This window comes from Saccopteryx bilineata, chromosome 7, assembly GCF_036850765.1.
Source record: "Saccopteryx bilineata isolate mSacBil1 chromosome 7, mSacBil1_pri_phased_curated, whole genome shotgun sequence".
In the NCBI taxonomy this organism is placed as follows: Eukaryota; Metazoa; Chordata; class Mammalia; order Chiroptera; family Emballonuridae; genus Saccopteryx; species Saccopteryx bilineata.
The window spans coordinates 50,851,625-50,879,193 of record NC_089496.1 but is presented as its reverse complement, the minus strand read 5'-3'; the positions used below and the strand labels follow the sequence as shown (position 1 = coordinate 50,879,193).

The following is a 27,569-nucleotide window of genomic DNA, read 5'->3' as shown; positions in this document are numbered from 1 at the left end:
AAAAACTAATGATTGATGCTTCTCATCTCTCTTCGTTCCTGTCTGTCCCTGTCTGTCCCTCCTCTGTCTCTATAAAAAAAAAAAAAGTAATACAACTTGTTACATCAATCTAAACCATGGCTCTTAAGAAGTGAATGCCTTCCAAAAACGTTCTCACCTGTAAAGAAGGTCACGATCTTCGGAACCAATGCTATCGCCAGACTCGGCCCGAGGGACACGGGTTCTCTGGAACTTCCCCGGCTTTGGACTCCCGTCCCTGGAGCCACCATCTCTCGCTGGCAGCCTGGGCGAGGAAACTAAGCCCTGCAGGGAAGCACAGCGCAGTATGCGGAGACCAGATGGGTGACAGGGGTTCTAAATGCTAACTCTGAGGAACTGAATGGATTCTCCTGTTATCAGAAACTAAATATCCAACAAGTCCACTGGTTCATCACAAGAACGAGACAAACTAAAATAAGTTCCTAAAATGTAAATAAATAAAAATTGAAAGGTAGCTAAAACCTGCATTTGTAACCCTCTCTAAACAAAGCGGCAGTTATTCAATGTAGGGTGACAGCTAATAATACAGTCAGCTCTCAATAAGTTAGTCACGTGTCTGGTGCTAACTATCAGTATACATACTGATGATGTAAGCCCATGATGTAGGTGCTATTCTCGACCTCATTTAATAGATGAGTGCACTGTGGCAAAGAGGTTAAATGATCTGAGCAATGAGCATCAGTGAGTGCTAGAGCCAGGATTGGAGCCCAAATGTCTGGCCTTTGCACCATGTTAGTTTGGTTTTATGCATCAACAGGAAACCACCGAAGAGTTTTAGGCTCTCTTTTAAGAGAATTAACATCAGGTTTGCAAAATCCCCCTGGCTATAGAGTGCTAAACCCCCACGTGCCCCTTAAAACAAAAGGACACCCCAATACTGCTTAGTCTATGTCCGAAACCTGTTCACATTCGTCTTTTCTTACCTCTGGACTTACCACACTCACGGTCTGCGCTAACGGAGTGAGCAAAGACATGGAGGAGATATTCAGGGCATCCTCCTGGTCTGCGGCGCTCTCTGCCTCCGCTGGGTCCGCCTCCTCGCAGCTCCTTGCCGCTAGTTCACCTTCCTCCAGGACATCGCTGAAGATGTCATTAATTACTTTTGAACTGTTGATATCGTCGTCATCATCCACACTCATCTCAATCTCGCGTACCACTTCTGAAAACCATGTGGATAAGTGAATCCTGTGAGTCAGACTAGAGACCACAGGGACAGCAGAGAAGGTCTAACATGCATACGCTCACTAAATAAAAGGGAAAGCCTGAAGGAAAAGCACCTCCTAAAAAAAAATAATAGTAAAGTTTCCTAACATCTAAAACCAAAATAGTTTTCAAGTTTCTAGTAATGTTTTCTAAGCAATAAGAATGGAAACTTTCAAAAGCTGCTTCATTCAGTGCTTTGAGGGTAAGAAAGACCATTAAGTAAGAACTCAGGATAACAGCCAAAAGCTTCAGACTTGCAAAACATGCTCTTTCAAAGAACTCTCCTTCTATTGTGGGAGCTGCCCTCGGACGTGGCAGTCAGTAATAGGCAAGCCTCTCCACCACCTAGGACAGGGTTCACAAATAACGTCACCAACCACGTCTGGGGCCACTGATTCCTCTCACAGGCCATGCACAGTGCACAGTGCAGTACACTTCCTTTCCCTGTGAAAGGTGACAGCCTTGGTCACACTTTCCCACGGTCTGTGCCCTAAAGCTAACTGTGAACACTACTATATCTCTGTAGAAGCTGGAGTACTTCTAAGTAAAAAAAAGAGAGAGAAAGAATAAACAAAAAGGAGTATTATAAAATCACAAGCCAGTTAGAAATATAGAACACTGTATAGCTGAATATTTCTTCTACCAGCATTTTTTTATTTTATACATGTCACTAGCCTGGTGACTGGCTATGCCATAGGGGGCCACAGTCAGTGAATAAGGTCAGCGGTCACTCTTCGAGGACTCTAGCACACTAAGGCCATAGCTGATACCCAAGCGTGACTCTAGCCTCGATAATATACGTATTATTTCTTATAGCACGTTCAGTGTTAATAAGAGAACTAAAGAATAAAAACCAACCTGTCTGCTGCTCAGCCTTTGGGTCGAATGTTGCTTTTAAAGACTTTTCCTCTTCCAAAAACAGTGTTATTTTCAAAGGGCTGGACTTCATCATTGCACATTCAGTGGAAGCTGAAAAGGTTTTAGGAGAAACCATATGAATATATATAAAGACCCAGAATTTTTTTGGTTAAAGATTCTTTCATGTCTTTTTTCTCTGGTGATAAAACTGCATTTCCAATCTGGAAATGAACAGGGAATACCCCAAAACACCTGTCCTCTATCAACTTCCCCATCCCTCTCCAAGACAAAGGGATACCATATGACCAGTTACTGCGCGCTCTCCCCCCCATGTATGTGTGTGCGTCCGTCCTTGTATCAGAAGGACGGCCTCCTTACGTCTGTTCTGCAACTTGTTTTTCACTTTTTTAAAAAAAAAAGTGTTGATAAAAACACTTAAAAAAAACTAGCAGTAGAAGGAAACTACCTCTGCAATGTGACAAGCCCACAGCTACCATGACCCTCGGTGTGGAAGACTGGAAGTTGCTCCTCTGAGATCAGTAACAAGACACCCACGTCCACCACTTCCATTCCACCGAGCAAGGATTCAAATGTGAAGAAAAGAAGTAAAACTATCTCTGCTCACACGTGACATGAGAAGACTTATAGGGATTCCACAACAAAACTGTTAGAATAAACAAATTCAGCAAAGATGCAGGATATAAAAATCAACACACAAAAATCAGTCACATTTCTGTACTCTAACAACGAACAATCTGAAAAGGAAATTAAGGAAACAATTCCATTCACAACAGTGACAGACGTGTACACTGAACACTACAAACATGCGTGGAAAACATTAAAGCAAACACAACCAGATGAAAAGACATCTATGTTCATGTACTGGACGCAATATTGCTATAGCCCACGTTCATGTATTAGAAGACTTAATATTATTAAGATGTCTGTTGCCTGACCAGGCGGTGGCACAGTGGATAAAGTATCAGCCTGAGACACTGAGAACCCAGGTTTGAAACCCCAAGGTTGCCAGCTTGAGTGCAGGGTTGCTGGCGTGAGCATAGGATCACAGACATGATCTCATGGTTGCAGGCTTGAGCCCAAAGGTCACTGGCTTGAAGCCCAAGGTCGCTGACTTGAGTCCAAGGTCGCCAACTTGAGCAAGGGGTCACTCGCTCAGCTGTATCCCCCTGCCCACCCCCAGTCAAGACACATATGAGAAAGCAATCAATGAACAACTAAGAAGCCACAACGAAATGCTGCTTCTCATCTCTCTCCATTCCTGTCTATATGTCCCTATCTGTCCCTCTCTCTCACTTAAAAAAAAAAAAAAAGACAAGTCCGACCCTAGCCAATTAGCTTAGTCAGTTAAGAGCGCCATCCCAAAACAACAAGGTTGAGGGTTCGATGCCTAGTCAGGGCACACACGGGAGGCAAGAACAAAAAAGCATGACTGAGTGGAACAACAAATGCTTCCCTTCCCTGTCTCCCCTTCCTCTCTCTTTCTAAAAAATCAATAAAAATTAAGCCCTGGACAGATAGCTCGGTTTGTTGGAGTGTCACTGGTTGGAGTCATCCCAGAGCACACAGGTTGTGGGTTCGACTGCCCAGTCCGGGCACATACAGGAGCAGCTCGATATTCCCGTCTCTCCCTCTCCCTGCCTCCTTCAAAAAAAAAATAAAGGAGGAAAAAAAAAAAGTCCATCCTAAAATACATATGGAACTTCAAGGGACCCTGAACAACCAAAATAATTCTGAAAAAGAACAAATTTAGGAGATCAACATTTCCTGATTTCCAAACATATTACAAAACTAAGCTAACTAAACCAGTACAGTCCTCGCATAAAGAAAGGCATATGGAGCCGGTGGACCACAAGCTACATCGCAAGTGGAACAAGAAAGACAACTGACCTGCGGGTCCTGGACAGGGAGGCTGTGCTGGAGTCCGCCTGCCTGTCACCTTCTCCTTTTCGGTCTCTGGAAGTGACGGCGTATTTGAGACAACTTGATGCTTCTTGAGGGGAGTGTTCTGACTGGTAATTTCCTACAAAAAGCAAATGAGATAAATTTTACTTCTGAAAACAATAGATTTTTGTCTTTTACACGTTACTAGATGGAGCAAAGCAGTCATTATTGTACAGCGGCTTCCTGAGAACAGAACAGACAGTGTGAGAGAGGCCCGGCCACATCGAGAGCACAGGCCTGTGGGGCCAGGCCCCGGCTCCGGGGGTCAGCACGAGGTAACCGGAATCAGCCATATGCACAGGAAACTCCCCCACGTCCCTTATCACACCACACCTGCAAAATCCAAGGACCGTCCCCACCTCAGCATACTCTGAATAAAATGCAAATTAAACAAAGGATAAACAGATAAGAAGACAAGGAAAAAAGAGAGAAGAAAAAAGAATTACTTCACCTGAGTCATTGTTAATATTTACAAGGCTCTGCATGAGATTCACTCTTCTGTTTGTTTTTGAAAAGGTTGTGATTAAAGCCAGAGTAGAAATAAGATTAAGAAGAGAGCTAATATTTACACAGGGCCTCACAGTGTCAGTCACATTTGTAGTCTACCCACTTGCCATGATCGCCTGACCTACTCCCCGCGCAAATTCCCTACTGTGAGTCCCGACAGCTCCACGTCCCAGGTAAGAAACTGAGAGCACAGTCAGGTAACGCACGGCACCACTAGGGGCCAGTCTACAAGCCAGGTGCACTCGTTCTGAGTAGTTCCAGACTGCACTCTGTGTCTGAAGTACAGACACCAAGCAAACTATCCAGTGATGTGCTGCACACTCTTACAGGGAAGCAAGAAGTGTGAGGAAGGGACAGAGAGTCCACAGGAAAATACTGCAGCAAAGCGCAGAGGGTTCATCAACCAGCCCACTAGGCCTTGAGGTCACTGAGGGGCAGGCCCAGCGGAGGGGTGGGCCCAGCAGGGCGAACCCAGCGGGGGGCGGGGCCAGCGGGGGCGGGCCCAGCAGCGCTGAGCATCCTTAGCCTCTATGCGTTACTACGCTACATAGGAGGATGGGCGAGAGAAGACCTTGGCAAGTGAGAAGGGAAAAAGAGCTGAGATCACAGCTCTGGGAAACGTGACTTGTTAAGCAAGAGAACTGATTAATAATCAAGTAGGTATTTTTCAAGGCATATTGGTTATATTTATCATTCTTTCTCCCAGTACCCCCTTAAACTATAACTTATTTTTAGCTTAAATATCCTCGTACAGCACTGTGTGTGCACAGTAGGTACGTCAATGGGACAGAATGTAGTTTACATTCACAAGTAGGGATTAACGAACTTGGACAGGACGCAACAGAGCGGTCAGGAGAAATCCTGGAGGAGCTGGTCCCTGAAATGACCACAGACAGCTAAAAGGACGGTATTTGAGGAGAGGGACACGATCATTAAAGAGAAATTTTGATTCTGAGCAACATGTCAAAACCAGCATCTAAGGAGAATGTTGAAAGGACTCAGAAATCAATGGAGGCCCTGGCCGGTTGGCTCAGTGGTAGAGCATCGGCCTGGCGTGCAGAAGTCCTGGGTTCGATTCCCGGCCAGGGCACACAGGAGAAGCGCCCATCTGCTTCTCCACCCCTCCCCCTCTCCTTCCTCTCTGTCTCTCTCTTCCCCTCCTGCAGCCGAGGCTCCACTGGAGCAAAGATGGCCCGGGCGCTGGGGATGGCTCCTCGGCCTCTGCCCCAGGCACTAGAGTGGCTCTGGTCACAACAGAGTGACGCCCCGGAGGGGCAGAGCGTCGCCCCCTGGTGGGCAGAGCGTCGCCCCCTGGTAGGCGTGCCGAGTGGATCCCAGTGGGGCGCATGCGGGAGAGTCTGTCTGACTGTCTCTCTCCGTTTCCAGCTTCAGAAAAATACAGAAAAGAAAAAAAAAAAAGAAATCAATGGAATGATGAAAATAACCTTTTAGAATCTGATTTCAAATAGGCCACCAAGTTTGGTCAAGAGTTCTGCTGAACAGGACAATACCACAGGTCAGCAGAGCTGGCGAGAACCTGACCAGTCTGTGGATGGGAAGGGCAGTCACCCGGGGCGGGAAGGTTTGTAAGGACGACTGCACACCCAGACCAGAGCGCGGGCCCAGCACCCGCGGCGGGCGGGTCTGTAAGGACGACTGCACACCCAGACCAGAGCGCGGGCCCAGCACCCGCGGCGGGCGGGTCTGTAAGGACGACTGCACACCCAGACCAGAGCGCGGGCCCAACACCCGCGGCGGGCGGGTCTGTAAGGACGACTGCACACCCAGACCAGAGCGCGGGCACAGCACCCGCGGCGGGCGGGTCTGTAAGGACGACTGCACACCCAGACCAGAGCGCGGGCACAGCACCCGCGGCGGGTGGGTCTGTAAGGACGACTGCACACCCAGACCAGAGCGCGGGCCCAACACCCGCGGCGGGCGGGTCTGTAAGGACGACTGCTCCCCAGACCAGAGCACGGGCCCAGCACCAGCTGCTACCACAACCGTGCCTCTATTTCCTGTCTGTGTTACCTGTTTGGTTTCTTGCTGTTTGCTTTTGGACTGCTCGTCCTTCTCTGTGCTCCATAAACTGCCCTTGTCAAATCGGCCACGGAGACAGGCTAGCTCCTTCTCACGTTCCTGAAACATCAAAAGCTCTTTTTTACACAGGAGCCAATAGTGTGTTTAAGCATAATATCCAAACACTACTAACTTTGTCAGTTTTAATATGTATATTTTAAAAATCACAATATACACAGAATACTGGACAATAATATTTCTAAGTTGAAATACACGATACAAAGACGCGATACCCAAAGACAGGTATGAGAATACACAATTTGATTTCTATGGGTTCTATCCTGAGACCATGTAATGAATAAAGTGAAGAGCAGTAAGCCAGCCCTGGCTGGATAGCTCAGCTGGTTAGAACATCATCCTGAAGGACAGAGGTTGCTGGTTCAATCCCCGGTCAGGGCACATACAGGAACGGAACAGATCAATGTTCCTGTCTCTCTCACCCTCCCTCTCTCTCTATATCAATAAATAAAATTAAAAATAAAAAAGCAGTAAGCCGTACCTGCTTGAGCCGCTGTGCGGCATGGGTAGTAGACGAAGATGTGTTTTGCTGTAACAGCCTTTCCTGGATGGCCTTTGTGTTGGGAGTGATGACAGCAGCCCGGTGGGGTGTGCTGGGAGCGGGACTGTCTTGGCTGCGTTCTCTACAGCGCTCTGCAAAGCGCTCCAGGAAGGGCTTGACTCCTGCTCCTCCTACAGAACACAAACATTCGGAGGCCAGTCAGAACAAGGAACAATTACAGTTCCTACGGGAAAGTTCTAAAGTCCAGTACAGATCCAAAACGATCTGATTCTATTAGGAATATTCGTTCAGAAAATAAACAATATGAAAATAGTTAAAATATTTTAAGAAAGGTTTTTTTACATACTACTTAATTCCATGCTCTAAAATTTAACTATAGTATTAATTCTTAAAAAAATAAAAAACAAATAAACACTACTTTTAAGGTAGAGTGAGAAGACAGTGGTATTAGAAAACCCTTAAAATAAATTAATCAGCACCTAAATGATTGAAAATTAACTGTGTATCTATTAATAATATACCCTAACTAACAAGTGTCCTGGCCATGATAACCCAATTACTAATATTTCTACAACCCAATTTATTTTATCTTGCTTTTAAGAAGTCTAACCCATGAAAATCCAAGAGTTAAAATAGCACAGGATACATTTAAAACAGAACAAACGAGACAGATGTCGCCTCCCTCACGAGGACTGGGCTGGGTACAAGGAGGTTCATCTGCATCAGTAAATGGCAGACATTCTAGGAAGAGCCAGCATATAAATCTTGGGGCTTCGCAGAACATATGGCCACTGTCCCGACTCAACGCTGCTCTGAAGCATGAAGGCCGTCAGGGAGAACGAGCCTGGTGCATCCCCGTAAAGCCTTATTTGCAAGAACAGGTGAAGGGCAGAATTTGACCCACAGCCACAGCCCGAAGCCCCCACACGCCCCTTTATTAACACTCCATCCAAGATCTCAGACTAGAGTCCACTGAGAATACAGAGAACCATGTAAATTACATATCTCTGAGGCCCTGCTGACTAGTCTGGGTATACATAGTAGCCAAGAGTAACAATAAGACACTTCTGGCCTGTGCCACTCTTACCTGTGCCGGAAGTCTTTAGAAAACTGGGAGTAACAAGTCCTTTTCCCTGTTGGGATAGTGCTATTGTTTCCAATTCTCACTGCAGCTCACCTGGAAACTGTCGGTTTCTACTCTCCTCCTAACTAACAGACCCCCCTCACATCTCCCTGTCCACTTCTCTTTCATTATGAGCTATATTTGGGAGAGATTGCTTTTCAAGAAGTTAAAATTTAGAATGAAAACAGTCTTTCCAAAAGCAATTCTAAAGCAAAAAAATACACCTAGCTGAAACCATAGTTTTCAGTCCTGTGTTTCTCAGCCAACAGCAGGTTAGGGCACGTGTGAGGTTGAAGTTACCACGAGACAGAAAAGGTACTTTTGAATTTTCACGTGCACACACTCACACACAGTGTGCACACATATAACTGTATCGGAGTGGAGGCATTTGCACACGTTCACTCCCTGTGCTCTCCGGGGCGCCCTCGCAGTGGAGTCTGAGAAGCACGCTCCCCACACTTGATTATAAGAGCATTTCCCCGTCACGGCTTTACAACAAGACTTCCAGTTGCAGATGCTGTGTGTGTCGGAGCATACAGGGGCAAGTATGTGCACAGTCATGCTAAGGAAAAAGCATGCATAAGCTGCTAAGGTGTAGCAGGTTAAATACTCTAACCAGTAACCAGATCGATCCACACTAATAACTATCCACTCTATGGATGGAGGCTGAATTGGAGGAAGCCTCGATGGACACACTCGGGTGTCTGCCTGGCAAACCGACACTGTACCTTTCCCACCTGGGCATTTAAAATGCTGAGAACAGAAACCCTGAAAACAGTCAGTAGTCATGTTAGATTTTTTTAAAATCCATTACCTGGTGTTGCAGATCTGCCTCTAGACTGAGACTGCAGACACGTTTCTCTCGTTAACTCCTCTTCGGGCAGAACAGCCGGGGGCACTGCGGGCTTCCTGGCTGGTTTCGGCACCTCTGTTTTCAGAGGACCCACAGGAGCTCTCCGGAGTCGCTCAGGACCCTGAGCCTCACAATGCTTAGCGCTGGCGACGGAAGCAGGCGGTTTCACGGGGGAAGAAGGAGCCTTCTGAAACACAGTAATACTCAGGGTAAACAACGCCACTCACACACCTTAGGACAGTCCCAGAACAAAGCAACCCAGATCCCTCAGACTCTCCTGGCTTGTCGCCTCCATGTAACCTCATGAAAGAAATGGTCTAGCTAATATAATAGATCAAACCAATGTGAAAGGTTTGAAAAAAACCCGACTTGGAAAATGCTATAACTCAAACTATAAAGTGTAGTTTAGTCTGCATAATATATTGATGGGTGGTTTAGTATGAGGAAGGAGTTACTACTTTAAAAAACAATTTCTTATCTAGTATGTTTATAAATTTTAACAGCATCAGACCAAATCACATATATTTTGTATTTTAATTCAGTATTACTTCAACAAAATCATATCCTGCACTTGATGACTGACTGTAAGTTATGAAGTCCTGACAGGGTGCCCAGTAAAATCATATCCTGCACTTGATGACTGACTATAAGTTATGAAGTCCTTACAGGGTGCCCAGCACGATGCTGAGCGCTCTGTGCACAAACCTCACTGCACCCGCCCCGAACCCTCTCCCAGGCTTTGCAAGATGAAGTGACTTGTCCAAAGCCACCCTTCTAATTCGGTGGCAGGGCTGGGGCTGCATGCAGGTCTAATTCCAAACTCAGGTCTACACTTGAAGATGCTCAGGGACACAGCATTCTTTTCCTTTCTCTGGTTAAGGTTTTCTCAGAAACCTGCTGAGGTGGTACACGCGCCAGGGAGCCTTCCAAAGGACGCACAGTGACAGCATCAGACCCGCTGTCAACAACAGTCACCTGGTCGCTGTGGCTACCAGGTTTCAGGAATATTTGCTATCTTACATGTATCTACATCTATAAGGCATACTAAAGGACAGGATCATTTCCAGTGTCCCCCGATGACGAAGAAGAGGCTCCCTCATTTCCTGTTATAAACGTGCTTAGGAATCGCTCTAGTTAACTGCCCGTGTATCTTGGGACAGGGTGCCACGTTTATGATTTTTACTTTCTACAAAACCAAATCCTAAAAATACACATAAACACTGTGGATATGTTCTAAAAATACATACCTACATAGAAATAAACATCATCATTCATAACAAAAGAAGAAAAGGTTTTCTGTACGTAAGACTGAGCTGACTTACCGCGGGGCTGGGCACCGCCACCTGATGCCCAGATGGACCCTCGGCTCTGGAGGTCGGGCCTCCGCTCAGAGAGGCCTGGCCGGCGCTCCGGGAGCAGCCTGCGGCTTCCTGCCGGACACTGCCGCTATTGATCCCAGCAGATGCTCCGCGGGCCGGGGAGACTCTGGATAAACAAGTGGTACCAGGCTGTCCCGGGGCACCGCTCGGCTTTGCAGATGAGTGACTGACATCATCCTCCCAGGAGCAAATAGTGGCTGCGAGGTTGGCCAGACGGCCCCTCCGCCCCACTGGCGCTGCGGAGGCGCCCGCTGGTTTGGGAGGGGAAGCAGCCCTGTCCTCTGCTGGCACTGCCGAGATGAGGGAGCTCTCGGGGACGTCACCTGCAGATGTTTGCAGAAAGAGAATAACTCCCACGTTCAAGAGATACATGGATGTGTGAATTCCAGGATCACACCATTCACAATTAAAAATATTTTTTTAATTTAGAAAATTAATTTTAACAGGTGATATTGATTAATAAATGTACACAGATTTCAGGCAAACATTACGCCATCGCTTGAATAGTCAATTATGTTGTATATCTATCACCTAAAGCCAAATCATTTTCCGTCAGCTCATATTTGTCCCTTTTTACACCTTCCATCGACCCCCTCCCCAAGCCTCCCTCCCCCTGGGAACCACTGCTCAAGTTTCAATGCTTTAAAATGAGACAGGCCACACTGACTTAGGAGATTCACTCTCCGGGCCTCTGCTAACCTCTGCTCTCAGACTCCGAGCCCCGCTGCGGGTGCCCTGCGCTCGAGCACAGGCAGGGTCTCGTGTTCTTTTGACCGCGTGTCAAATCACAACTTGCCTCCTTCTTCCTTTTTTTTATTTAAAGGAAATCTGCATCCTGCCGCCCATAGATGTGTCTTACAGGCACATAAGCATGGTTAGCCCTGCCCACTGCTAAAATAAATAGGTATAACTGATGACCTGGCATACCCACTCTCACAGCCCCAAAATATCACAGGCCACAGCAGGCAAGAGTTGAGCCCGGGAGTCAAACGACGGAGTTTTGAATTTTAGCTGCTGACCATGGGCAGCTCTCTTAGCCTCTCTGACCCCAGTATCTTCTTCCACAACACGAAGACAACAATGGCATCTCATAATATGGTTGTAAGAATTAAATGTCACACTCTATTGGAACAAAAAGATATTTTGAATGCCAGCACTTTACAGTGTTTGCTTCTGAGATTATCACCACTGCCAGAAAAGAGGAACTTAAATGCGTTGCTCTACAATACGTCTCGAATTTCTATTAAAGGAATTGATATTTATGGAAGACTGCCCAAAGTCTAGGTGGTCCATCCATTTCTTCAGACCACATGTCTCAATTCTGGCTGTGCAGTACAATTACCTGCGACTTTAAAAAAAAGACAGACACACCCTCCAGGGCCCCTGAGGTTCTGACCCCCTGGTCTGACTGATACACAGGAGCCAAGCTCTGAGCCGGGGCTGAGGAACACCACCGTGGGGACCGCCCAGTCACCGCTGAGCTGGCCACCTGCCCTTCGCTGGCTCACTTGGGAACTGCTCTGCTGCTGAACGGGAGCCAGACCAGCGGCCTTCCACGGGTAACCAGTGTGTTCACTAGTCTGCACTAAGCCGTCGGAGGGCACGGAAGGAAGTTCTCTGGGGTCTCAGCGCCAATGATGGGTCTGCTTGTACCTGATAAACATTAGTCAAGGGGCTGATAGCTTCTCCTCTCTTTCCATGGGCTTCTAGCAAATTCAGACCCCTCCCTAGCAAGTGAGGAGGACCTTGAGGCCTGTATTTAATAAACAAAACTTTACCCTGCACCCTGTTTTTCCTTCTCTTCACCCTGACCCTCTTATTTTGCTTGCTCTGTAATACAAGCACTTTTGTAAGTCACCTCAACGTTTTGTTCCTAACAAGGTAGGAGACAGATAAAATGTATCCGTGAACACTAACCCTGCGGCATGCCTGCCAACCTGCCGTGGCTCTCCATCTGCGGCGGACAGGGAAAAGCGGTCGGGCGCACCTGCTTCTGCTCCCAGTACCAGGCGCACCTGCTCCCGGCACCGGGCACACCTGCTCCCGGCACCGGGCACACCTGCTCCCGGCATCGGGCACACCTGCTCCCGGCACCGGGCACACCTGCTCCCGGCACCGGGCACACCTGCTCCCGGCACCGGGCACAGCTGCTCCCGGCACCGGGCACACCTGCTCCCGGCACCGGGCACACCTGCTCCCGGCATCGGGCACACCTGCTCCCGGCACCGGGCACACCTGCTCCCGGCACCGGGCACAGCAACGCACTCGGCAGGCGCTCGGTTAACGTGCTTGTAACTTTTCTGTCCCCTCAACAGCACTGACAACACTGTCACTCAACTTCACTTAACTCATCAGCCGGGGAACGGAATTTCTGGCACGGAGCAGAGGGCAGTGCTAATACTGCCGCCAGTACCCAACCTTGACATCGCCTACGCCATCGAGAACGACCACCCGATCAACACGCCCCTGACACACAAACCACCGGCACAGAGCGGGAGCCTTCTGCCTCACGTGGCAGCCGGGGAACACACGCGCACCACGCGGAGTCACGCACGCACACGGAGACGGAGGGGGCGCCCAGCACCCGCACCCGGCGCACCTGCTGCGTCGTCACTGTCCCAGCGGCGCCGCTGCGCTGCCAGCTGCTGCATCCGCGTCTTAACCGAGGAGGCTGCGCTGGCCTCCGGCTCCGGGTTCAGCCCTCGTCCTGGGGCGCTGCTGGCCGCAGCTGGTGCCTGCGGCTGAGTCCGAGGGGACGCAGGGCTCGGAGGACAAGGTTTTGCAGAAGCGGACTCTACCGGTCGTTCGTTTTCCAAGTTAGAAGCTTCTCCGCCCGTGTTGTCAGAACAGCGTTTTTTTGATGGCGATGGTTTTGTGCAAGATTTCTCTAGATTACAAAAGGGGGGAAATCAAAATCCCATACTGTCTCACAGCACAAACAACTTGCCATAAGTACTTATTTAAAAAACATGTTTCTCTAATCCTCTAAATGATTTCACTTTGAAGAAATATGTAAAATTCTACTTTCAGTAATTTATAAGTGATATGAAAGATTTAAGATAATTTGTAGTTTAAAAAATGTGAATGAAAATAAATTCAAGTCATATTCTCTCAACATATATGCACACTACTTTATACAGTTTAAGACAATAGGAAATTAAAAGTGCTTACACACTCAATAAACAAATGTCCCAGGGGGTGTTAAAGGTGACACAGCCCAATCACCTCATTTTTAGGTAAGAAAAATCAAGCCTGAAGAAATTCAGTTACCTGCCTAACGTGGCACAGCTGAGCTAAGGGGAGAAACCACCAGACTTCCTGTTTTTGAAACAAACTTTCATGGTTAACAACAAGCAAGGCAGAAGGGCGCCTGGCTTGAGATTTAGAGAAGCGACAGGGAACCAAAAAGCGACTGAACTGCTCAGTCAAAGCCAAACAAAGTCACGCACAAGTGCTTAACGTTTCACATTTTCAACTTCCGTGAACACCTACGACATGAAGTTTAAAGCCTTAAAATAAAAAGGAGCTATTCAAACATGAGGCATATTATCTCAATCCAGGAATGAATATATCGCTTGGAAAATGAATATATTTAAAACATAAGAATGTACATTTTATCAGAGGTCAGTTTCATCGGCTGTCCCAGCAAGTATTCTTGTTCCTGCAGTGACCAAAGTTCCATTAGTGACAGGACAGGAATGCCCTTATTGACATTCATCTAATTCAATTCACATCATGAAATTTTCCAGTTCGCTGGAATTCACTTATTTTTCATTAACGTATCTAATCATTTTTTGAAAGTGTTCCTAATTTTAACATGCAATAATACCACCTGGAAATAGAGAATTAAGTTTGCAGGTCTTATGTAAAACATAAATGTTTCCATTTAAGCATTCAACTGCAGCCCCAACCACTGGTTTCCAAGTACTGAGCTCTCACTATCTGGATGTGCAAACCCGGGTCAGGGAGAACAGAAGATCCTGGATGGGGCCAACCTCTATTTTCTGGTGAAACACCATGCACGTGTAATGTACTCCCCTCCCTTCCTTCAAAGTAAACACACAAAAACAAATTACCAAAATACAGTGTGTCCTAAAGTCATGGTGCACTTTTGACCAGTCACAGGAAAGCAACAAAAGATGATAGAAATGTGAAATCTGCACCAAATAAAAGGAAAACTCCCAGTTTCATACCTATTCAGTGCAGTTCGATGTGGGCTCACGCACAGATTTTTTAGGGCTCCTTAGGTAGCTATCCCGTATAGCCTCTACAGACTCGTCACTGACTGATGGCCTACCAGAACGGGGTTTCTCCACCAAACTGCTGGTTTCCTTCAACTGCTTATCCCACCGAGTAATGTTATTCCTATGTGGTGGCGCTTCATTATAAACGCGCCAATATTCACGTTGCACTTTGGTCACGGATTTGAATTTAGCGAGCCACAGAACACACTGAACTTTCTTCTGTACTGTCTACATATCAACTGGCATGGCCGTGGGCTGCTCCGCTGTATACACGGTATTACGTCATCATCTGCACATGCTGCCACATCATCCTACAGAAACTGGGAGGGTTTTCCTTTTATTTGGTGCAGATTTCACATTTCTATCGTCTTTAGTTGCTTTCATGTGACCAGTCAAAAGTGCACCATGACTTTACGGACACACTGTAATTAAAAGCTAGTCCCAAGCCCTCATCTCTGTGAAACTCTTCTTCTACCTGTATTTTAAAGTTAGACTAGGGAACAGAATTATGTCCTGACTATTCCATGCTCTATGAAAGGATTCAGGCAGCTGGCTGGGGAGGCCAGGACTGATTTAGGAAAAAATAAGATAGGTTTCTGTGCACACGCACGTGCGTGCGTGATTTCACCAGTCCTATAGAATAACAACCTATACTTGTCACCCTAGAACTGACTCAAGCAGACAGATCATGAAAGGCTCATTAAATTTCAAGCACCTGCAGGTCCATCTGCCTTTGGTTGCCCTGCTCACGGCAGGGACACCATCCGAATGTGGTGGCAGCTGACCAGGCATCGCTGGGGTGGGCAGACTAACCCCCCCCCACTGCCAGTGGAAGTGCCCCTGCTCCTTCATTTTCCTTCCCTTGGGGTTCTAAGAATAGTTCTGGATTGAGGAAAATAAAGTTCAACCAAGTATTCAATAATGTGAAATATCTGTTAAAGGAAATTCTGCCGTGGCCCAGCAGGTTCTGGGCCGAACATAGAAAACAGCCCGGAACAGAGGAGGAGGCCGTCCATCCCCAGAGGCGGTACACCTGTCTCCCAAGGACTTCGGTTCTTCCCCACGCACGCTGAAATGTGCGGGGCCTCTCTCCCGTAAGACAGGCCCACTCCACCCTTCCTCACGGTCTCACCTTCACCTCCGGGCTGGGGCTGCTGGTTACCCGCTTCCACCAGCGGCTCCCTGGACCGCTTGGCGGGAGCTGCCGACCTCGGTGCGGCCCGGGGCCGCTCGGCCATCTTCCTCTGAAGGTTCTCTCTCCTGGCACGGGTCCGCTCAAGCAGCTTCTACACGTGTGACATTTAAAACACGGTTTAGTCAAAAGCTCACAAAACTTCTAAAATTGACAACTGCCATGTAGAATTAACAGTTTAAATACATTTCAAAAGTGAAATCCTAGCTCTGGCTGGTTGGCTCAGCAGTAGAGCATCGGCCCGGCGTGTGGAAGTCCCAGGTTTGATTCCCGGCCAGGACACACACGAGAAGCGACCATCTGCTTCTCCATCCTTCCCCCTCTCCCTTCTCTCTGTCTCTTTCTTCCCCTCCTGCAGCCGAATGGCTACAGTTGCATTGGAGTGGGGGCCCAGGTGGGCAGAGCATTGCCCCCTAGTGGGCATGCCGGGTGGATCCCGGTCGGGAGTATGTGGGAGTCTGTCTGCCTCCTTGCTTCTCACTTCAGAAAAAAAAAACAAAAAAACCCTGAAATTCTAAATAATTAAAGTCAAGATCCACTCAATGAGCATTCCAACATCAAAATCACTGCAGATGTAACATGAACATTAAGGGGGAATAAAATGTGTCTAGTTAGCTGTATAATTTAAATGACCACAATTTTTTTCCTGTTTCCATCAAAAGGTAGACTATACTCCTACACTCCAAACTGGGCTGGACTTACGATTTACTTTGTCCAGTGAAATATGGCAGAAGTGACCCTGTGTAACTCCCAATCGCAGGCCCCCAGAGGTCTTGCAGTTTCTACCCTCCCTCCCCTGGAACACTGCCACCTGCAAGGAAGCCCGGCTTAGGCCCGCTGCAGACACACGCACTCAGGTGACATCAATCACTGGACAGGTGAGGGAGGCCACTTTAGGCCATCCAGTCCCAGATACTGTGCCAGGTCACTGCAGACTCCAGCACGACCTCTGGGGAGACCAACAGAAGCGCAGCCCACGTGAGCATAACGCAAACCACTGATCCACTGAGTCACGAGAAATGGGGTGGTCGCTGTCTGAAACACCAAGGTAGGCAGGCAGAATAATGGTCCCCCGAAGATGTTCATATCCTAATGCCCTGAGCCTAGGAACGTTAGGTGGCAAGAGGATGTCTGCTGGCGTGACTCGGGATCCTGACCTGGAGAGCCCGTCATGGGTTACCTGGACACTGTACGCACAGGGCCCTTGCGTGGGAAAGGAGGGGCAGGAGACTCAGTCAGAGAAGATGTGACTACAGGAAGCTGAACTCGGAGTGATGCAATGGGTGGCTGTGAAGATGGATGAAGAGGACACGATCCCAAAAGGACCAGTGGCCTCTATAAGCTAGAAAAGGCAAGGAAATAAATTCTCTCCTAGAGCCCTGGAAGGAACACAGTCCCGCCAACACCCTGATTTTAACCCAGTGAAACCCATCAGACTTCCGGCCTACAGAAGGTAACTTGCATGGTGAGTTGGTGGGAATTTGTTACAGCTGCAAAACAAATCCAGCCCTACAATTTGGGGTGGCGGTCAACAGCAAGAGAGAACTGACCTATCAGTCCTCTGCAAGCAGAAGACACTTCCTAAGAGGAGAAGAAACAACTAAAGAATCTTAATGTTTTATTTAATGAACTATCAATATAAAAGTTTTAGGTGGAAATCTCAGCCGCTGCATAAAATAATGAAGACTCTTTTCTTGCCCTGAACACAGGAGCTCCTAGTTGGATCAGCGTGGTAAACAGAGGACCCGTAGAACAGTTCCGGGGGCGGGGGGGACAGGTCACTAGCTGGAGTTTGTACACAGCCCTGCAAACAGACACAGTACTTAGCAGGCTAAGAAATTAAACTCCATCTGATCTTTTCAATTCCTTAATTCAAACAGAGTAACCTTTTTTCAAATTCCTGAGTATGTAAAAGAAGCAAGAGTTAACTTGGGAAGGAGGCACAACTCTCTCCTCTCCTTAGGAGGATTTCTAACTTAAAGCTCGCTGAAAGGAGACACTAGCCCTTAACGTCACTGAAAGGGTGATTTATGAACCGAGTGCCTTCCAAAACACAAAGCGTCATTCCCTCTTTATATAAAAGTCCTCCACAAACTCAGAAGTGATACCATTACACAAATGTATACATCTGATCATTTTCCCCACTATAACATAGATCACTCCCCAGCTAAAAACTAGCCGAATTATATTCCTTCATGGACATGCCCACATTCCATTCGGTCTGTTAGGATGCTGTGAGTCAGCATACCTTCAGTTACAGTGAGCAATGTTGGTCACCACAAAAGAATGTCGTTTTGCCATTCAAGCTTACACAAGTGTTCTGTCTACTGCGGTCCAAAAATTTGAAAACTAAACATAATTAAAGTAGATAAGCAAAAAAAAAAAAGTTCCCTAACCTATAAAATACAAACTAATAAATACCAATGGTTATTAATTTAAAAGAGATGACATTTATATAAACTCAACAGCTCCATAAATTTAAGTCACCTTCCTTCTTCAAATAGTAGAGGAATAAAAAGATAAAACCCTGCAATAACTAACAGCACCGGGAAATAAGACACTCCACATGGACGAATCTAAGATAACTGAGGTTTATAGTCCCTAAGCAATTTCTGCCACACACACCTTGAATCATTTCTGACAGGAACTTTTCTAGGAGGCATTACTCACTTCCCGGCCTTCTTAAACAGAGTAGACTCAATATAAACTAATTTATTCTCTTCCAGGTGCTCCATTAGCACTCTCCCCTAGCTGAGTCAATCCGGAGACTGTTACTTAATTCTGGAAAACGGGAAATCCATTCAAAACAGTCACAGCGTGTTTATTTTTATCACAAGTAAAAATGCTCTACGAAGTATGTTCATTGCAGCCTTTCCTCTTTTAGGGTTCTGACTTGGCACACCTAGCCCTATGCTAGCCCTGGACTGGGATGACCATCACCTGTGAGCAGATCTTCACACTAAGAGGTTAACACCAATATTATGAGTAGTAAATTTATGGTTTTAAATTCACTTAACTGTACAACAGGAATCACTAACGCTTATGTAAAGTACTTTTGGTGTTTACACACACTAACTCATTTAATTTTTCAGATGAAGACATCTAGGCACAGGTTAAATAACAAGCCATAGGTCACACAGCTAAGAGGCAAGGCAGAATTTGAACACAGACCCCAGAGTCTAAGCTCTTATACATCTTTTTTGACGGAATCCAATTGCTCTTTTTAAGAACTTATTGTCAGTGAACTAACTTCATATCAACATAACTTTTTTAATACTATCAGCTCCTATCAGATTATGACAATAAACATCTGCTTAAACTGCTTGTTTGTCCACGAATGAAGATGGGGTCATTATTTCTGGTTGGTCCATGAAAAACTTTAGAAAGACATTGTCCTGTGGACCCTATGTAGAGCCTGATTCAAACAAAATGCAAAAGCATGACACTTAGGGAAATCTGAACACTGACAGAATATTTGATGTTAAGGAACTGTTGTTGATTGTTTAAGTTTGATAATGACATGTTGATTTTTTTTTAAGTCCTAAGCATTTCGTAATAAACACTCAAGTATTGAGGTGTGAAATTATATGATCTCTAAGATCTGCTTTCACAGAAGTCAATGGGAAGGATCAGACAGGTAATACAGTGAAACAAGGGCCTTGTGGTGCTGGGTGGTGGATGCATGAGTCATTACTATACGTGTGTAATTTGAAATTCCCTACAATTAAAAAAAAATTGCTAAAATATTCTAACAGCTGAGCACTCTGACAGGTGATTTCTCCTCTGAAGAAGGGAGATCAAAGTGTGAGCAAGAGGTTACATCACAATTCTCCAGGCACAAGAGGCAGGAGAATGTGCAGCAAGCAGCAGGGAAAGCAGGGAGATCCAAGGAAAAGAGGTTCTAGGAGGGGGTGGCCCTTCTCTACCATAGCGACCAGGAGAATTAAGCCCTGGTTCCTTGACATCAATGTAATGAATTAAAACCTCTCCTAATCTAGGATGTCAGGGGAAAATTAAGGACACTGTCTCTCATTCTCCTGTGTTCTATGGTTCTGGTAAGGAACACTGGTTAAGAAAGTCATTTTAGGCCCTGGCGTGTGGGAGTCCCGGGTTTGATTCCCGGCCAGGGCACACAGGAGAGGCGCCCATCTGCTTCTCCACCCCTCCCCCTCTCCTTCCTCTCTGTCTCTCTCTTCCCCTCCCGCAGCCGAGGCTCCATTGGAGCAAAGTTGGCCCAGCTCGGAGAATGGTTCTGTGGCCTCTGCCTCAGGCGCTAGAATGGCTCTGGTTACGACAGAGCACCGCCCCAGATGGGCAGAGGATCGCCCACTGGTGGGCGTGCCAGGTGGATACCCCTCGGGCGCATGCCGGAGTCTGTCTGACTGTCTCCCCATTTCTAACCTCAGAAAAATACAAAAAAAAAGTCATTTTAACTGACTTTCAATCCTTTTCAGACAAGGAAGTGTGCCAGTTCATTTCACTGCAAAAATGGTACGAATGCTATAAGTAAACACCTAATGGTTGGAGCCAATTCAAATAGTTCATTCATTACCAATTAAGGGAAAATACCAAAGCTGTTTATTCCAATGACAATGGATCTAACTTTGCATAATACCAGCTATGCATATTAAACAACGCATGTTTCTGAGCACGCCCTAAAATGAAAGCTTTCTTTCAAAATTCCTTTCGACAGAGTTTGTACTGGTTCAGAATGACATTTTTGAGTAAAATGAAATACTGTAGTTTCCAGTGAACTTTCAAAAGTCCTGTTAGTGACTTAGGAAAATAAAAAATATATTCAGAACACAGGACTAATGTGTTAAGGAATCCTATTCTAAGTTAGTAACATAAAATACACACATCTGTATCTTTTTTTTTTTTTTTTTTGTATTTTTCCGAAGCTGGAAACGGGGAGAGACAGACAGACAGACTTCCGCATGCGCCCGACCCGGGATCCACCCTGCACGCCCACCAGGGGACAATGCTCTGCCCCTCAGGGTGTCGCTCTGTTGCCTCTACTGGGGCAGAGGCCAAGGAGCCATCCCCAGCGCCCGCCCGGGCCATCTTTGCTCCAATGGAGCCTCGGCTGCGGGAGGGGCAGAGAGAGACAGAGAGGAAGGAGAGGGGGAGGGGTGGAGAAGCAGATGGGCGCTTCTCCTGTGTGCCCTGGCCGGGAATCGAACCGGGACTTCTGCACGCCAGGCCGACGCTCTACCACTGAGCCAACCGGCCAGGGCCTATCTATATCTTTTTTAACTTCACTATAAGTGAAAAATATGGTGCACGAACAGCCCTATTCTTTAAAGCTAATACAAAAATGTGTTCTGGATTTTTGTTAAAACTTTTAAGAGTAAGGCAAACAAACTGATGTGTTTTTTTCCCCAGGATTGAGAATTTGAAACAAAAATATTCTTGTGTTTGAAAACAAGTAAACTCTAACTGTTGAAACTTTTAAATATCTTAGACTTACGGAATTGTAACTACATTTCAAAAGAGAAAAACGTACTACGACTCTCCGTATAATTTAAGTTTCTAAATGTAGGGGCATTTTTAAGTCCACTTTGCAAAAATTCAAAAAAATACCAGTTTGAAACTTGCACAACCATCTAAAGAAAGAGGAAGAAAAGGGAGCAGACAACCGCTACATGAAAGTCCTGAGTCTGTCACCACACAGGAACTCAAAGCTGAAGGGGGAAAAAAATCTCCTAATAAGACTGTAATTATTCCGTGTTTAATTCCCAAAGGACAAGAGATGAGTTTGACATTGCCGTGATGTTATACCCAGCAACACACACAGAGAAGTTTCCTATCTCTACTCGGGTATTTTTATTTTAAAATCATGGGCCAGTCACTTTGGTTTGTCCATCCTCGGCTAGCACTTCCCCCTTCCCTTCACGTGTCAACCCCAGCTGGCTTGGCAATGGAACTGGAAGGAACTTTTTGACTTTGCAGGAACAGACGCGACAGTCGCAGGTCCCAGCGTATTTAAAATCTTTGCTGTCACCGCGCGAACCGAACCGCATCCTTAAACGCAGACAAAGTCCTCTGCGGGCCGGCCGATCCCGCAAACCTCAATCCGTCCCGAGTGCCGGCGGCAGTGGCACCCACACCAGTGAGTCACCAGGGCTCCCGACCGCACCCTACACGCTGTCCCCGCGTCACTTCCAGCGGGACCGGCTCCATCAGACCCCGTGCTCACTCTCGGGGGCACAGGGCTCCGCTCCAGGGGGGGCCCTGCCGCAATGACCGGAGTTGACCTGAGGTTTTCTACTGCCGCCTTTCCGGACAGACTCTAAACTTTCCGCCCGTGCGGTCCCGTGCAGAAGAACGCTAACGAGTCGCGCAGCTAGCGGCGCCGCACCCCTCCCGGCGGCCCCCGCGGGACCCCCGCACGCACGCTCTGCGCACGCGCGCGCACGCGTTCTCCGCCGGGTGGGCCCAGTGGGTGACAGAAGGTGGGCCGGGAGGGTGGAGGCCTGGAAGGGTCAAGCCGGGCTGCGCTGGCTCGTTTTCTTACCTCTGTAAACGGGTCCATCACCCCCACACTTCGCGTGCTTCGCGTGTCGACTGAGAGACGATGGAGGTGGTGGTTCAAATTCAGAAAAAGAAGAGGAGTGCGTTGTGCGCGGTTCAGTGTGTGTCACCTGGAGAAAACAAGGAGTCCGGGGCAGGGAAACGCTCCCCGACCTGCTCTCCTCTCCTCCGCAGCCTCCAGTGTCAGACTCGGGCTCCGGCTGCCGTTCAAATTTGAATTTCAGCGCCGGGAGCTCGCGCATGCGTGCGGGGCGGGGCGGCGCTGGTCACGTGGCCTCGCCGGGCGGGTGGGTGCCCTGGGTGGCCCTGCCGTTTGGCTCAGGCACGGCCTGCAGCCCGGGCGGCGCGGTGCTCCAGGGACACAAACCGCCTCCGGGCCCGAAGCCCCACCCTCAACGCTCGCACACCGCTCCCGGTTTATCCTGATCCCTTCGCCCGGGCTGGGCTTGGGCGTTCCGCCTTCCTCCATTCCTAAGTGTGAGGTTGAGAGCTCTTGGGTTTGAAATCCACCGGACTTGCGGCCTTCGGTGACATTCTCTCCGCCCACCCATACGTCACCTAATGGGGGACCACAGGTTTGACCTGAAGGGGCAGGTCTAATGGGTTCCTGGGCACGTGGGCCTAATGACCAGTAAACTCACCTTGGGCGCTGGAGGCCTTTCTCATTGGGAAAATAAGGCTAACGTTAACAGACTTTGTAAAGAGTTTAAACCCAAAACTCTTGTTGCGCTTCCTATTTTCAATCCTATCGGGCTGCAACAGTGGTCGAGTTGGAAAGATTCGGAAGTGTCATCCACGAGACATTAGGTAATGGGTCCAGGAGAAATAAAAATCCCTCTCTCAGCTCATGGTCTGCCTCCCGCCTCTCGTTCAAACTGTGTCTCGTGATTATTTCTAGATTACTCAGAATTGAAAAAATACGTTCCATAGCCCTGTATCAGATTGCTTCCTTAGCAAGCCTGTGCTAGGGCTTGTTTTAAGAGGACAGCTCTTGACTTGTTCATTTGAAAAGTAACACTGTAGATTACAATGACTGCCCAATAGCTGAATGCAGTAGGCAGTTAGACACGTGAGCAGAGCAAGGGCTTTACAGGCCAGGCACAAAACCAAACTCCCAGGTTAGATGTCTCAGTATATTTAATAACGTTTGCACCTTAGCAGTCAGAAAACATTACAAACAGTATTTCACCAATATCTCTAATTTGAATTTTGATGCTGTGGGTTGTAATGAAAAGAATTCCGAGGGAAAAAAGGATTGTGAATGTGAGGTAAGAAGGAATTGCTCTAAGTCTTTGCTGCACCAGGACAGTGTGACTTGTGTTTTAGGTAAATAATTACCCACTCTTTTTTTTTTTTTTAAAGATTTTATTTATTCATTTTTAGACAGGAGAGAGAGAAAGTGAGTGAGAGAGAGAGAGAGAAAGGGGGGAGGAACAGGAAGCATCAACTCCCATATGTGCCTTGACCAGGCAAGCCCAGAGTTTTGAGACTTGTTTGGAGGTTCTAGCAGGGGAGCGCAGCTACTCGTATACCCTTGACCGAAGAACGGTCCTCTCCTCTAGCGGGGAAGGTCGTCCTCTTCGACCGAGCGCGCAGCTTCGGGAGGGACGCACATGGAGCGGTGAGGGAGGAAGGGGACACCCGCCTAGCCAGCCAGATCAGCCGAATCAACCCTGGCGATCAATGGGGTGACAGATGTCGCAGCCAGATCGCCCTCACATCCAAGCCCAGAGTTTTGAACCAGCGACCTCAGCATTCTAGGTCAACGCTTTATCCACTGCGCCACCACAGGTTAGGCTACCCACTCTTTCTTAAACAGTTTTATTTGGGGGGGAGGAAGTCATGAACTCCTTTGAAAATAAAATTAAAGTTGACCCACCTAGAAAGATGCCCATTCAGTAATAAACTATTTATTTAAAACAGGACTTCATGAAGTTTATGGTCACATGGGGTAAGAACTTCTGAGTTAGCCTCTCTAAATTTCAGTTTACTCATCTATAAAACAGGAACAATCAACTGCCCTGCTTTCTTCAGAGTTGTTAGGAAGATCAAATGAAAAACTGAGCGAGATCCAGAAGTATTCTGTAGTAAGTTATAAGGCACTCTCCAAGTGTTTGGTGGATCCTGCTATTAAATTTAACTCACACTATACTACTTATGAACCAAAGAAAAAAGGTGCTTGAATGATTTTCAAGTAATAGACAGGGAAGGGGTGTGTATATTGGCAGGAGAGAGTGTATGTTTTAAACAACGTTGAAAAGTGAGTCATTAGAAATTTATGCAGCCTTGTGCATTTTGGCTTTGGCCTCTATGAGCTTTACATTCTTATAACTAGATTCTAGTCAAGACTAAAAGATAAATAAAGCACCTAGTACAACATAGCTATTCAAAACATTTAGTTTCTCTTTCTTCACAGTCCCCCAGGTCTTTGGTCTTTACCATGATGATGAAGATGATGATGATGATTGATGATAGTGACCACAACAATAGCTACAATTTGTTAAACACCTGCTAATGCCAGAAACTGCTAAATACTCAATTATACTCTTATGGAGTATTAAAATTGTCTCCTAACATGTCTCCTTATTTCTTTTCTTACACCTTGGTAGTTCATTCTTCAGTGTATAAGCTAGAATTACATTTTTCCTTTTAAAACTTGTTATAAAATATTTACAGTTTTAAAGAAAAGAAAATAGTGAATAAAATACATCATCATGTACCCATCACCTGGCTTATAAAAGAGGTAATTTCATAATTAAAGCCTCCTGCGTGTCCCTCCTTAATACTATTCAGCTTCCACTCCCCAGGACTAGAGCTCTCCTGATTTTCATGTTTATTATACCCATGACATGTATGTACTTTTACTACACCTACAACTAGCCATAACAGTATATAGTTTTACATTACTGTATTTTCATAGTACATGTTTTTGCTCAATTTTTTTCTTTACAAGATTCATCCTCATTAATAGCTCTAGCTGCATTTTATTCATTTTTACTGCTGTATTCTATTGTATGAGTATACTTGTAACTTCTGTATCCATTATCCTATTAATGAACATTTCATTTATTTTCAATTTTTTATTTCCAAGATCCCATGATGCCATGAATATTTCTATCTCCTTCATACACATGTGCCAAATTTTCTCTAAAGTAATGTACCTAGAAATTAGAGGATCATTTCAACAAATATATTTCAATATTATTGTCAGAAACTAAAAATAAATTGTTCTTCAAAAGGACTGTAACAATTTATACTTCAATCAGCAGTGTAAGAACATACCTGCTACTCCAGTGCCTCCCTAATACTTAGATACTTTTTGGGTTTTGCCATTCTTGTTTGTATGCATTTCTCCTATTACTCATGAAAGTGAACACAGTTTCATGATTATTGACCTGTTAGTTGTTGTTTTTTTCTGTGAATTTCAACTCCATATTCTTTGCCCATTTTTCTATGCTATTTTTGTATTTTTCTTATTGATTTGTAGACTTTGTGTGGTTTGTTTTCTGTTTTCCAGAAAAGTTATCATTTGTTGACTTTTTTGGCTTGCAAATATCTTTTCCTTTGTCTTCACTGTCCCTCTTTTCCTCTTCTTGGTCCATTGATGGTGAATGATCAGATGTGTTCTAAGTTTCTAAAATGGAGGATGTTGATCTTTTTTCTGTAAAAAAAAAAAAAAGTCTTCTCTTATTACAGAGATATTTGGACCAAATTTTATTATCCTAGAACTCCATCGACTATAAATAGTTTGCCGTGTAGCATGTACATGGAATATACACAGATTAACCTATGAGTTAACTAAACGAAAGTTACTAATAAGAAAACTTTAAGCTCTTTATTCATAACATAAAATAATTCCCACCACACATAAAAGAATAATATTCCTGTTAAAATACCCATTTTTCTATTATGTTTGTATTTATTTTTTTAATCTTTTTCTGATTTTTTGTTATTTTTGTATTTCAATTAAATGAAAATCATCATTAAAGATATGCAGAAATAAAAATAACCCACAATGTAAGGGAAGTATAATACAATGTTGCGGTAGGATAACTACAGTGGTATTCTTGACTATTATTGGAAAATTTAAGTTTAGTAAAATTTTAAAGAAGGGAGAAGGTGCATACTTAAAGGTAAACATAATGCCTGACCTGTGGTGGCGTAGTGGATAAAGCATCAACCTGGAAACGCTGAGGTTGCCGGTTCAAAACCCTGGGCTTGCCTGGTCAAGGCACATATGGGAGTTGATGCTTCCTGATCCTCCCCCCTTCTCTCTCTCTCTCTCTCTCCTCTCTATAATGAATAAATAAAATCTTTAAAAAAAAAAAAAAGGTAAACAGAACTTATTAAAGTCAGTTTAAATACATTTTTTATTTTGCAATCAGTGTTTTGAAATGGACAATCATATCAATTCTTTTGAATTGCTATTAACGGTTTGTATAGAAACAAGTATAAAGAAAATTTTTCAGAATGATGGAATTATTCATTGTTCTGGCAGATATGTAAAGTCAATGCTGACTCAAAAGCTGCCAAGTAGACAGCTGCAGATGCCACCGATGGAAATACTAAGCAGGCATAGCCGGAACCAGTAATTAACAAAGCACATGCACAAGGCTTGATGAGGATGAATAATTACATAGGCGGGAATGTTAAAGGAGCTGATGACAGTACTACTTTTGTAAGAAATTAAATAAACTCTTTGTATTCACAAATTTCTTAGCAAGAACACTTAAATGCCTAATGGTACAGGAAGAATATCTTTTAAAAATGCTGTCATCATGTTGATATGCAACTTTATATAATACTTATCAGTAAAGATATTTAGAAATCAACAGTGACCCACGAGAAAATGCTGGTTGGATGAACATAAAAATAATTTTGAAAGTAAAGGTGAAATAATATTCTAGGTGGGCTAACCACAGAGTGTAATGAAATGTTGAAGAGGGAAATATACCTCTAGCGCACCTCATCTCCTAATGTGTGTGTGTGTACGTGGACAATACCTTTCCCACAGTCCGTTCCTTGAAGATTAGTCTCGTGTCTTTTATGCACTCTAAAAGCACAAATCACAGTGCC

At 45.7% G+C, this 27,569-nt stretch overlaps 1 protein-coding gene and 1 non-coding gene across 4 annotated transcripts in view; both read right to left on the bottom strand.

The window, feature by feature from the left end:
* The window catches only part of ANLN (anillin, actin binding protein), a 52,473-nt gene extending 29,767 nt beyond the window's left edge, over window positions 1–22,706 (bottom strand). For 2 of the 3 annotated variants that reach the window (XM_066239684.1, XM_066239686.1), the window contains exons 1-11: window positions 22,477–22,706; window positions 15,900–16,053; window positions 13,123–13,410; window positions 10,467–10,846; window positions 9,106–9,331; window positions 7,148–7,338; window positions 6,601–6,708; window positions 4,009–4,141; window positions 2,101–2,211; window positions 963–1,198; window positions 158–303 (exon numbers count right to left, since the gene is read on the bottom strand). In XM_066239684.1, coding sequence (XP_066095781.1) covers window positions 158–303; window positions 963–1,198; window positions 2,101–2,211; window positions 4,009–4,141; window positions 6,601–6,708; window positions 7,148–7,338; window positions 9,106–9,331; window positions 10,467–10,846; window positions 13,123–13,410; window positions 15,900–16,053; window positions 22,477–22,494 — 1,991 coding nt within the window. In that variant the 5' untranslated portion in view covers window positions 22,495–22,706. The remainder of the gene's footprint in view (window positions 1–157; window positions 304–962; window positions 1,199–2,100; window positions 2,212–4,008; window positions 4,142–6,600; window positions 6,709–7,147; window positions 7,339–9,105; window positions 9,332–10,466; window positions 10,847–13,122; window positions 13,411–15,899; window positions 16,054–22,476) is intronic. The other variant, XM_066239685.1, reaches the window with a different exon arrangement.
* Window positions 1,905–2,035, bottom strand: LOC136311391 (small nucleolar RNA SNORA3/SNORA45 family). Its single transcript, XR_010726780.1, has one exon. It is a non-coding gene; the product is annotated as a small nucleolar RNA SNORA3/SNORA45 family (small nucleolar RNA).
* Window positions 22,707–27,569: the final 4,863 nt, after the last annotated feature.